The sequence below is a fragment of the Carassius gibelio genome, chromosome A16, assembly GCF_023724105.1.
Source record: "Carassius gibelio isolate Cgi1373 ecotype wild population from Czech Republic chromosome A16, carGib1.2-hapl.c, whole genome shotgun sequence".
NCBI lineage: Eukaryota > Metazoa > Chordata > Actinopteri > Cypriniformes > Cyprinidae > Carassius > Carassius gibelio.
In genome coordinates, this window is record NC_068386.1 from 5,288,359 (window position 1) to 5,300,746 (window position 12,388).

Consider the following 12,388-nt stretch of genomic DNA (forward strand, 5'->3'; position numbering starts at 1 on the left):
TTTTGACAGACACGTTTATTCCAGTAAGATCGAGTGTGCATTTGTTTCGAACAGGCCAGGGTCAAAGTGAGCAGAGTATTGCTTCAGATGGACAGTTGTTATAAACAAAAATAAACAATACTGAGTTATTGTTCATGTTCGTTGTGTGAGTCTAGTCTCCTGATGGTATTTTATGTGTAAACTACAAATACAAACACAAAGTCGTCATGTTTCACTTGATGTACAAAGGCGGCCTGTTAATGAAATAAACAGTTTGCACAAAACCTATTGCGGTATTAATCATTCTAAAGCACTTAATTGTGGTTGGGGTTAAATATGTACAAGTAGTAATACCTGGGAGGAGGGAAAGACGTTACAAAGTCAGCTTAAAAATACTTCATATCCATCATGGTGATGTTACGGGACGTTATTCGTGGATTACAGGCAGAGTGCAAAAATCAATGCCGATGCACAGCATACTAGCCTATATGTACAGATGAAAACTGCCATTACTAATACAATTCTGACCAGAAGTAGGCAATCTATCAAGACTGGATGATCATGTGACCAGAAGAAAACTGTAGCGTGAGGCGTCATGCCATAAACAAACGTCTAACAAAATCAGAAAACTGTGATTATGGGTTCATAACAGCAAGTCTACATGCATGTTATTCAGGGAGGATGTGTTAAAAAAACCTCCTAATTCACTCCGGGGTTTCAGTTGAGTAAATTAGTTCAGTAGTTCATAGCAGCCATTTATTGCCTTCTATTCTTGCATTTTGCGTTCGTTTTATCCAACTTATTTTTCAATGGGAAAATTACTTTTTAAATATTGAATCTAAAATCAATGCGGAAGCAAGCTTTTTTTTTTTTTTTGCAAATGTGCTGATTCATCAGGTGAAATGGTTAGGTAACAAGAAGAATAACAAAATGCAGTTAACTGTAAAACTTTAAAATTCTTTTTTAAAGGACCAGTAACATCATAACAGACCGGAAACCTCACACACTGGCAAAAAATGGCAGCGCCTGCACTTACGATAAAATAAGTTGGATAGACAATATGCAAATCTGTTCTAGTTGTTTCATGATTAAAGCATGTATAACAAAAAACTATGCCAAAAACAATCAGCTAAAATCACATTCCTTACACTTACGAGATAATTATAAATAATGTGAGATGAAGACTATAAGTAAATGAAAGAATTACATTCTGCTGTGAGCATGAGGGAAAAACTCGATTGAATCACAAAAGAGACTATACGTGCACGTTACAATGAAGAAGCTCATTTCATTTTTTCATGTGTTGGCATGGTAGGACTTTGAAACTGACACCATTATTTGTCAACTTATGTAGACACTACAGCAGATTTTGAAAGTCATCGTTAAATCCATCCTATCTATTGTTTTAATGTGTGGCAGAGGTATTCAACCCTGCTCCTGCATGGAGACCCAGTGTCCTGCCGTTTCTTTCCAACCTGAATCAGCCATAGACAGTAAAAAAAATGGACACAGAGACCCCATTGGATTCAACAGAGAAAAATTAAGTCAATTAGAAGCACGCACTTCCTGGGGGTAGGGTGTACTGCGCAGACTCAAACCGAGCTTGATGACGTAGATGTCACGTGAGCAACCTGTAAGTCTTCTAATCACTGTGCCAAGAGAAATCTGAATCACCCACCGAATCTTGCAGAGAAGGTGAGCGTGAACAGGAGCAAATTTTGGTAAGTATTCTGATTAATTATCTCCCTTGACTTTATGCCTCCACGAACCCCCGATTGCCTCATAGACAGTAAAAGATTGTCTGCGAGCTTCTCCTCCTGTCCATACGGTAATTTCTTTACTGTGCAACAGAGATTCGCAGGTTATGATGCAATTGTTAGCCTATTTTTTTTTTTAAATGCTTCTACGGGACCATACCATAAGATACAAGGTAATGGAGCCTTTTATACATTTTCGTGTTTCTTTAGAAATAATTAATGGACAAATGGAGTCTTTAAACGCCTCAGATGTTAAGTTATTCGCTGTCAAAGTGACGCCAAAATGAATGGGAGTCAATGGAATGCTAACAGCAGGTGGGGGTCTGCTAGCCAATGGCGGCGCCCAGGGCTGCTTCAATAAAATATGAAACCCTGCCCCTCTGGTATCAGCACACCTGGCCTGTGACTTTTCAAGTGATCCTGGAGACCTTGATTAGTTGGTTCAGGTGTGTTTGATTAGGGTTGGAGCTAAACTCTGCAGGACAGTGGGTTCCCAGAAGCACGACTGAAGACCTATGGTGTATGCAATTGTGAACAATTCATCCATTCATATTACTTCTGTCTCTCTCTTGACCTTGTAATGTTTAGTCAAGATGTTTGGAGGTTCGTTTCCACCACAGAATTAATCTCACAATTCTGATAGAAAAGTTGCAATTGCAAGTTCTAGACTCAGATTTGCAAGAAAAAGCTTTTACAGCCTATCTTGCAATTCTGTTCTGAGTAAAATAAATAAATACATAAATAAAAGCCAGAAGTGCAGAGTTGTAATTAACTTTTTTAATTGTTTTATTCTGTGACAGAAACAAGCTTCCATTAAAAACGACAGACTTCTCTTTGGTAGTCCATAGCTATTTCCAGTTGTCACAACTTTCAAATTGATCTTTACATCTTTAACTACTCAATTTGAAGTAGAAGATTTTGGATGTACTGCTATGACCTGGGACTGATGCAGAAATCATGAAATGGCGCTTCTGCCTTGTAGCGTGTGCTAGGCTTGTGATGAATTCTCTAAATTTAGAAAGACGATCACGGGACAGACACTCTAAAGCAGAAGAGAAGTTCCACCACGCTCTGCACAGACAAACATTAAAACTCACATTTCACTCTGAATTATATGACATATGTACAAACTTCTCTGAGAAGAGATGACTGCATGAACGGACCCGGATGATATTCTGGTGAAGTGGACGTGGGGGTTTCAGATGGGATTGAATCTTACCAGCCTATGAAGCTGTCCTTCAATACATGCGGCAGCCTTGAGTGAAAGATCTTAAAACATTTGTACACCGTTAACACTACAAGGAATCGATAAACATGTTTTCTCATGCATGCAGCAGTAGGTTCTACAGTGACAGCGTGCGTTCAAAACAATAGTTAACTTCCTGCTCCTGCATGAGCTTCTTGGAACCGGGCAACAAGGGCACCAATCACAAGACAGCATGTGTTTGGAGGCGGGACTGGGCATGTGTGGGGTCACAAGAGGGGGCGGGGTTTATCCAGGGCACAAGTGGCTGCTGTTGTATCTGTTTCTGCTTAGCACGGCTGCCATTCCGGGACTGTCCTGTGATGAAATTGTATTCCTGAGTCCTGTTTATGAATGACAGCAGGAATGGGAATCTGATACCATGTTCCTCAATGTCCAGGGTGGGATGGCTCCATACCGAAAATGCTGAACAGAGATCAGAGAAGACCACGCCCAATTCTTCCATTCACTTGTCCCTTGTTTCTCCATTTGAATTCCTTATTTTCTTATTTCATTTTCTCATTCATACAAAAGTGGAGGAAAATCTTTTTACGGAGTTTGCAGACCATTTTCGAGGAGTTCTTTTATATTGATGTTTCCCACAGCTGAAACAGATCATGCACAGACAAAATGAACACATGCTATTCAAGCCAGTCATGTTGAAAAAAGAATGCATGCTCATAATGATTATTACAGAAATGTGCAATTGGCGCAAAGTCTTCAGCAGAATTAGATGTTGTCCGTGTTGCGTTCATATTTCATTTGACCTGCACCAGAGTTCATGTTAGTGGTCTTGGTCCGCTTGTTTGGTGTGCACCAGGGTTCGGACGGCGCCGTTCACACTTACTCTATTGAACCGCACTAACAGAGCAATCACACCAGGGTTTGTTTTAATCAAACCAAATATGACAAGTGTTAAAACACCATAAGTGTGAATGCTGCCATCCGTACCCTGGTGTGGACCGAGACTGCTAAAAAGATGGGTCCTGGTCCAGTTCTAAACAAACCCTGTTGCAGTTTGAATGAAATATAAACCCAACATGGACCAAATACTTCTTTCTAAAGGAACCAAAAACAGGAAGTAATGACAAGATGATATGCAACATGATTTGACGCAGAATGAGCTTTGTATCCGAAACAAAATCAGAGGGCAAAGAGGGCAAATGTGGAGCAACAAGGAGGTAAAATGCCATTTTTGAGCTCTCTGTGAGTTTGTAGGAGGTCAAAATTAAATAATAAGTACACAACAATGAGTGTGCTTAGTTCAGAAGATGGCATTAGGTGTGTTCGACGATGAGCAGATAGATCCTTTAAGTCGACTAAGCTTTTGTTTGGGGTGTATATATTTTGAATATATATCATTTGACAATTTTGGTCCACACAAAATGAACCAAGAAAATCGAACTACAAGTGTATGGAAGCATATGGGTAGCAATATTTAATTTGGAATGGAAAGAATGAAAAGACGGAGCTGAAGGTGGAACGATTCGACCAATCAGATGAAAAGCAGCGTTTTTAGCTCCGCCCACAAGTGCGAATGAAATATTCAAGCCATAAACCGAAATGATCAAAACATACATGCATAGATATAAACCTATGACGTACACGGACCAACTGTCTTGTCCATGTTCTCTCACTTGAATCTTCTTGAGTCTTGAGTCTCTGACCTTCTGCAAGCCCCGCCTTGTTCATGTAGTGATTGACATGGCACGAGGGGGTGGACATGTGATCGGCTCGGAATGCATTTTCAATGTGCACATTGAATTTTGCTACATTCGTTGCGGGACATTGAATGAAAATGCAATCGTAAGTGTCTTGTTAATTCAATTAAGAAAAATAGCATTTGAATGATAATTTTGCCACAGTTTTTGCTTTAACATGGTATACATATCTAAGCATTTCTGTAATACATTTTCATTTTAATTTTGCAACCTATAAAGCGTTAAAATTAGTATTCATTTTACATATTAAAACTAGTGTATGAGATGGCAAATGAATTATGTAATTGAATTTTCATTTTCATTTTGCACCAAACGTTGTAAATGTAAATTTAAATACAGAAATGCATTGCCATTTTACATATTGCATTGTCATTTTGCATATTAAATTCCAAATTGAATATTGCTACCCATATGCTTCCATACAAGTGTAAACACCTTTTTAAATTATTATTTTTTTAAATTGTGAATGTGGCCCCAGGCTTGTGGGTATCTGTGCACCCAGTGCTTCATATGATCTGTGCATGATAGCAAAGGGAAAACAAAGCTTTTACTTAACTACTGTATGATAACCTGACGCCATATAGTGACAAACCATTGGAATTTTGAAAGTTTGATACAAGTTCTGAAACCTTGTAATTGATTCAAAACATGCAAAGTTTCTTGAAGCAGTATTTCAAATGCTCTCCTCATTAGTGAACTGATCATCTTGAGAAAAAGTTACACATTGTGCAGAAAATGTGGTGTAATAACCCCCTTGAGAAACAAAAGCTAAATCACTGTTCTGAGGAAAGTTTCTAAATAATTAAATTATTTACTTATGGTATTATAGTGACGCTGACGCTGATGGTAAGTCTTACCCTGGCACTCTGTCTGTTGGCCTTTCTTTCCTCATCTGGAAGGGGAGGCATGGGGTAGGGGTATCTCCGGCTGGAGGCAATGGAGCCCGTTGAAGAAGTGGGCGATTTGGCGGGTGACAATGTCCTGAGGGTATGGAGATATGAGACATTAGTACTGTTGTGTGTGAACTGGATACTTGCGTTAACAAACATGGAGCTGTCACCTTTGACCCCTTGAAGAGGTCAGAGGGAGTGTTTCCACGGCAAACCATCATCCAAAATCACTAACTTCATCAGTCCTTGCCACAAAAATACCCACTGTCTCATACTGGAGAGTGAAGCTGGGCAGATACTGCGAGCACAATGTAGTGCTGTTGGGATGTTTAACAAACAAACATACCCCGCGTCATGTGGGCTTACAAACATGGCGGACATGATGAGGTGATCAGGACAAACACATGTGATCATTATCACAGAGACTATGTGAGCCACATGATGATGACATCACAGAGTGCAGAACGACACACGTTAAGCAGCAGCCGGCATGCAGAGAGGGACATTGAGTGTGAGAGGTATAGAGCAGTGGAGGAGGAATAAACCAAAAAACTACAATTAATAAAGGTAGTAAAAAGGAACAACAATGTATATTTGCTTTACACTGAAGAAAATTTTGATTCTTAAATTAATTATTTATTGTTAATTTTTATTTGCATTACAATAATGAGAATTTTGAGATTTTTTTAATGTCCTTTTTTTGTCATTAAAATAATGTCACAATGTAACAAAAAATGAATGGTTCTAAAAATGTGAAAAATTATTTCTTATTTCTGTTGATATTGGACTCAAATCTCATCAGAACATGTTCTTGATTTTGTGAGATGATCATATGAAAGGCATTTTTGGATACTTGCATCCCATAATTTTTTGATGTTTCAAATGACGTACTGATTATCAAATGCCTTCTGTCTTCCTTTAAAGACAAGCGATCAGTTAAATGACTGTACTGTGAAGTATGAATGGAAGATTTCTAAGGACAAACATTTATGACTTACGATTACAAAACACTAGATATACTGTTGATTCTTGTAACTGTAGAAATGTTCATGCATTTACAATTCACTACTTTAAAAAAAACTTTTTCTAATATGTGACATTGCAATTTAATTTCTAGTGTATCTGTTGATGACTTGTTGCAATGGAATAATAAAGGACTAGAAGAAACAAATACATTGAAATTAATATTGGATTTTGAGAGGATTCGGGGTCGTTTCTGCCAGCAAGTGATCTTCAAACCCTAGCACTCAGCTCTCATCTCTGAAAAATAATATTTGGTCAGGGGAACAAACAACCGAGGAGGGAAACTGATGAATAGGAGACAGATATATAATGCAGTCTGATGTTATTGTACCTAATATAAGGTCCTTCAGTGTTTTTATTCACATCTTCTACCCATTTAGTTACATAATACTCTGATTTGACGCAAGGGGTTAAATACCTGCAGGAGGATGGGGAAGGAGTGATAGTGAACAGAGAGATAGAGAAAGGGAAGGGTAAGGGGAGAAGAGAAAGAACAGGAGAGATAGGAGAAACAGGATAAAGAAGGACGTTGGTAAAAGACAGCAGCAGCACTGAAATTCTTTACGATCCAAGATGCAGGTGAGAGATCAGACAGCAGCTCAGACTACAGATATCATGAAGCTTTTTCACTTTATGGTTGGTGCAGGACCTCAGTTCACTCGAAAATGTCAAATTGACCATTTTACTTGTCGCTCCAAACCTATTTGACTTACTTTCTTCAATGGAACACAAATTAGAATGTGCTTTTCAAAACAATGAATGTGAAATTAGTTAGTGTTAGTGTATATTTAAATGACAAAAACAGAATAATCAAAGTATTCTGTATGACTTGTGCACTGTATTCAAAGCCATACAAGAACTCTTATTAAGTACTCTAAGCCATATTCGATGAAAATCTTCCCCTTCCTGTAGCACTAATATCTCATTCACATGTGCATATTCAAAAGTTTACAATTTACTATTGTTCAAAAGTTCGGGGTCAGTAAGCTTTTTTTTAAAGAACTGAACACTTTAATTCAGCAAGGATGCAATGAAAAAAGTGGAAAAAAATTTGGTAACATTATAAATGTACATATATTTCAGATAAATGCTGTTCTTTTGAACTTTCTACTCATAAGGTAATCAGTAATTACACTTAAATTACGATCTCTTCCTCACATCATACAATATGGCCTCAGAAGCATAGAATATAGTGCATGAGTCATATAGACTACTGTACTTTTTAAAATAATTTTTAATAGCTTAACAGGCTCTGATCACGAAATCGTTTCGTATAACAGAGCATCAATATTCTTTTCACATTCTAAAGACAGAAAGTCATACAGGTTTGGAATGACATGATAATTGAATGATGATTTTTTTTCCAAAACCATCAAGCTATTCAACGTTAAAACACATCTCAGAAGTGTGATGCTGCTGAGTATACTATACTATGTCTTGCCTGAGATTTGAACAAATATTTGAAAATAAAGTTGTAGTATTTGTGTAGGTCATGCATGTTGGGTTTTGTTTTAGTTGTGTCACAGTCAGTTTGTCACATGCATTTGAAAAAAGAGAGTTGAGGTGCAGAAACGAGCATCAAGCGGAGCTCAGAATCAGAGTGTATCTTGTGTTCAAACAGATGATGACAGACGTGCAGGTCAGTTTCAACGTGCTGTTTGTTCCAGAGGTTAAACCGATGCACACATCAATGCACACCCAAAACAAACCAACATTTACTCCAGACACTCAAAATAAAGTTTCAGTTCATTTGTTTGGACTTCTACAGACTGTAATACTGAAACAAGGCAAAGTCCAACATCCAACATTAATGTCACACATCACTGTGGCAACACTGCATCTCTTACTCTGTAGAGTTGGAGCGCGGACGGAACTTCTTTCCCTTGAGCTTCTTACGGGTACCTGTGATGTTTCCTACATTGACAGAGGAGAAGAACACATGATTTGGTAACACTTTAGAATAAGGTTCCATTAGTTAATGTTAGTTAATGTATTAATTAACATGAACAAACAATGAATAATACATTTATTACTGTATTTATTCATCTTTGTTAATGTTAGTAAATGAAAATACAGTTATTCATTGTTAGTTCATGGTAATTCACAGTGCATTAACTAATGTTAACAAGCACAACATTTGATTTAAATAATGCATTAGTAAATGTTGAAATTAACATGAACTAAGATTATAAATGCTGTAGAAGGATTGTTCTTGCTTAGTTCATGTTAACGAAAGTAGTTAACTAACATTAAGTAATGGAACCTTATTCTAAAGTGTTACCCATGATTTTAATGCTGATGCAAGCTCTGTTATTTAGAGCAGATGTATTTGTAGGTGCGTTACCTTGCCACGAGTTGCTCCTGGGTCGTCCATTTTCACAGACGTCAGAGATGTGCTTGGCATCTGGGATTCTTTCACTCCAGGAGTGAGACAGACCATTAGATCTTCAGACCAAAGAACAGAGAAATTCTTATAGAAGTTCAATAAATGCAGTTACAGAGATTAAAAGGGTTCTGTATGAGGAAGACAAATGACAGAGACGTCACATGGACCATTCCTACTAAGCAGTACATTTTAATGTTCCCATCATGTATAACTTAATATATTAGATAAAATATTAAACTCACTGTTATTTAAGATCTTTTAGCAGCACACAATTAAGTGTGTTTTTCTCATGTATCTGTGCGCTACATACTATCATGGGAAACTGGCAATGTATAGGGCAATATTTCAGGGGGGTTCTTAATTTCTCCTTCCTTTAATCAAAATGTCTAGCTAGAAATCATTACAGTACATTCATTTTTAAGTAGAAATCAAAAGATACTGTAAAGCAGGAATGACCCGCATCACTGTGATGAGCAGGACGAACACACTGAAATGAGCAAGATGAGCATGAGATCGTGGAGACGGACACCATGAAGACACTGACTTACTTATGTCCCAGTATTAATGATACAAGAGCCTGATAGGACTTTAACAATAACCAAGAGAAAGACAAACAGACAGTTTTGAGCACAGACATAGCACAAACCTGCAGCAGTGAAGTCATTAAAGAAGGAATAAAAATATTCAAGTCTTGACTAAAAATGAGGTCCAGTAGAAGGAATGGCAGTTTATTTTGAAGAAGTCTGTGCCAAATAAAACTGGAATTATTTCACTTTTAATAATATATAGTCAAAAGTATGACCTGTCCCTTCACAAGTGAGATCTTTTTAATATCTCAGTTTCATCTACTAGACTGCAATGTGACTAAATCCAGCTCAAATGGTGACTGACTTCTGAGATGTTTGTCCTGAGGTATAAGTTATCTCACATACGTCTCCTCTAGAGTTTAACAAGAGATCACAGTGTGTCAAAATGTGTTCAGATTTGCAAAGAAAAAAAGAAGTCAGAGATCTCAGTATTAACTTTAACATTTCTCCTCAAATGATGTATAAGCATCAAGTTCATAGCTATATACTTTTCCTATATGTTACAACAAGTTTACAATTTTCACAGAAACATCTGAGACAAAGTTGGTACTTAAATTAAACATAACTGGGAACTCCATAAAGTCTGTTCAGCTCTCAAAGTAAACGTTTACACTATTTGTTAGCAGAGGAGGCAAAGCGATGGAGATGGAGATGAAGCACACCTGAACCCGAACAGAGAGATGTTTTGGCTGATGGAAGGGATAGAGGCGGTGAAAGAGCGGGTGTTGATCTGTAGGTGAGACAGGTAGGCAGACCTCTTCTTGGAGCTGCTGCCAGAGTTTGAGCTCACGCCCTGCGGCATGTCACTGTACAGAGAATCAGCATCTCCAGGCTTCTTCACGTAATCACCAGCAGGCATTTGACTGACAAAATGAAGAAAGGTTGTAAATTGTATGAAGTACACTACCATTCAAAATGTGGGGTGAAATGAATACGTGTATTTTCATGAATTTATTTCCACAACACCATTAATAAGAACAACTTTTTTCGCCATTGATAATAATCAGAAGAAATGTGAATACCAAATCAGCATTTAAGAATTTATGTGAAATTATGTTAATAAATATAATAAAAAACCCAAACCCAAACATTTGGGTGGCAAATGTAATACATAAGTTAGGGAGCTTGTTGAAATCCTAAATCAAAAAGTATAAGCAATAACAATAACCTTAGCAGTAATTCGAAACTTTTAGCTCCCTCACACAACACATACTGTAAAAACCCTCTCAGAAAATGAAGAGAAAGGAGAACGAACCGACAGAATCTTCTGTGTACTTCTGACTCCACATACTGACGCTGTCTGTAGCTCCTTCACATGGGAGACAACACAGAATAAAGCAACAACCACAATTAGTGCAAAACATTCTAGAATAAATGTAAAACTGTATATTCTGTATATGGTTCTGTATGTGGTAAACAATGCCTGTTGCAATCACGAGTGCATGCAAAATGCCAGTTTAAGGGACAGTTCACCCAAACATTACTGTCTTCCTCACTTGTTCCAAACCTGTACAGTATGTATGACTTTTTCTTTTCCGTGGAGCACACAGAAGGAGCTGTTTAGAACATTTCTGATGTGCTCTTTACCATGTGAAGGTAGAAGCTGTTATGCTCCAGAAAGTTTGGAATGTTATCAAGGTAAAAGGTTGATAGAATTTTAATTTTGGGGTGGACTATCCCTTTAAATAAAGCTTAAAAAAGTTTTCAGCTATTGTGGGGTCTGTATTCATGTGACTCACTTGTATCCCCATGCAGAAATGCCAAGAATCAGTGCAAGGACCAGGATAGAGCCTGCAATTGCCCCGATGATGATGTTAGTAGTGATGATGCCTGTCAGAGGAACGGAACATTTAATGTGGAGCCATGGCACCTAAAAGTCAACACTAACCTGCAATCATCTGGACATGGCAAGACTAATCTGATATAGATACAGAATTAAATTTTTTGTTTCATTTATTCTGTCCAGTTGACTGCATGCCAGATCAATCTGGAATAAAAACAGATAGAGACAGAAACCAGAAGAAAGTTTTCGATAACAATTTATGACTCCTTCTGTCCAAGGAGGCTGTATGTTAAAGGCATCCATTTAAATCAAATCCATCAAACAGGGTTTATGACAACGTTTATAACAACACAGCACAGCAGATAAACACTGCTAGCTTTCAATAAGACAGAAACACGGAGGAATGATGGGGCGAGTGAACGACAACAAACAGCAACTCAAATCTAAACTCACTGTCACTCCAGCAAAAGACATGAGCCCGTCCACAAGAACGAGTGCGTTTAAACAAAAGCCATGAAACAGAAAAAAAAGAGAGAAATCTTGAAAAGCGTGTGAAATGTGTGTGAGTGGTGAATGAACTGTTGAACGTGAACATGAAAACAGAACAGAAGAAAAACAGACTAAAAAAAAAATATCTCGATATATTCAGCATTTATATATTTAAATATATATTCAGGACCAGTGCTGGCCGAATGGGTGCACTAAGCAGAATTGTATTGTTGTGCCCCCTCCCCAAAATATTATGCAAGTTAAAAAAAGCAACAGTTAAAGGGGTCAAAACTTTAATAAAATATTAAAGTACATAAGTTGTAATTAAACTGTATTATTCACAAATTATAATTGTAGCTAGACAGTCGCCTATGGCTATGACTTTATTAATACAGTTGTCTGATTGATTTTATATTCGCAAGCATTCAGAAATCACACACAAAAAAAAATTAAGCAGTTTTACTTCGATAAAACCAAGGATACATGTTTGTAAAGGTTGTGATGTCCACATGTTTTTGTTGAAAAAAAAT

At 37.4% G+C, this 12,388-nt stretch overlaps 2 protein-coding genes across 4 annotated transcripts in view; one reads left to right on the plus strand and one right to left on the minus strand.

Annotated features, from left to right (window-relative positions):
- washc5 (WASH complex subunit 5) overlaps positions 1 to 263 on the plus strand; it is a 12,696-nt gene extending 12,433 nt beyond the window's left edge. Inside the window, exon 29 of the mRNA XM_052617980.1 lies at positions 1 to 263. This exon is cut by the window's left edge and continues 1,377 nt beyond it. The gene's annotated coding sequence lies outside the window, so the exon portion shown is untranslated.
- The window catches only part of LOC128030397 (disintegrin and metalloproteinase domain-containing protein 22-like), a 59,554-nt gene that overhangs the window by 930 nt on the left and 46,236 nt on the right, over positions 1 to 12,388 (minus strand). For 2 of the 3 annotated variants that reach the window (XM_052617984.1, XM_052617985.1), the window contains exons 25-31: positions 11,326 to 11,416; positions 10,842 to 10,895; positions 10,342 to 10,449; positions 8,958 to 9,058; positions 8,461 to 8,527; positions 5,558 to 5,681; positions 1 to 3,584 (exon numbers count right to left, since the gene is read on the minus strand). The exon at positions 1 to 3,584 is cut by the window's left edge and continues 930 nt beyond it. In XM_052617984.1, the coding sequence (XP_052473944.1) occupies positions 3,564 to 3,584; positions 5,558 to 5,681; positions 8,461 to 8,527; positions 8,958 to 9,058; positions 10,342 to 10,449; positions 10,842 to 10,895; positions 11,326 to 11,416 (566 nt within the window). In that variant the 3' untranslated portion in view covers positions 1 to 3,563. Of the gene's footprint in view, positions 3,585 to 5,557; positions 5,682 to 6,944; positions 7,032 to 8,460; positions 8,528 to 8,957; positions 9,059 to 10,341; positions 10,450 to 10,841; positions 10,896 to 11,325; positions 11,417 to 12,388 lie in introns of all 3 variants that reach the window. The other variant, XM_052617986.1, reaches the window with a different exon arrangement.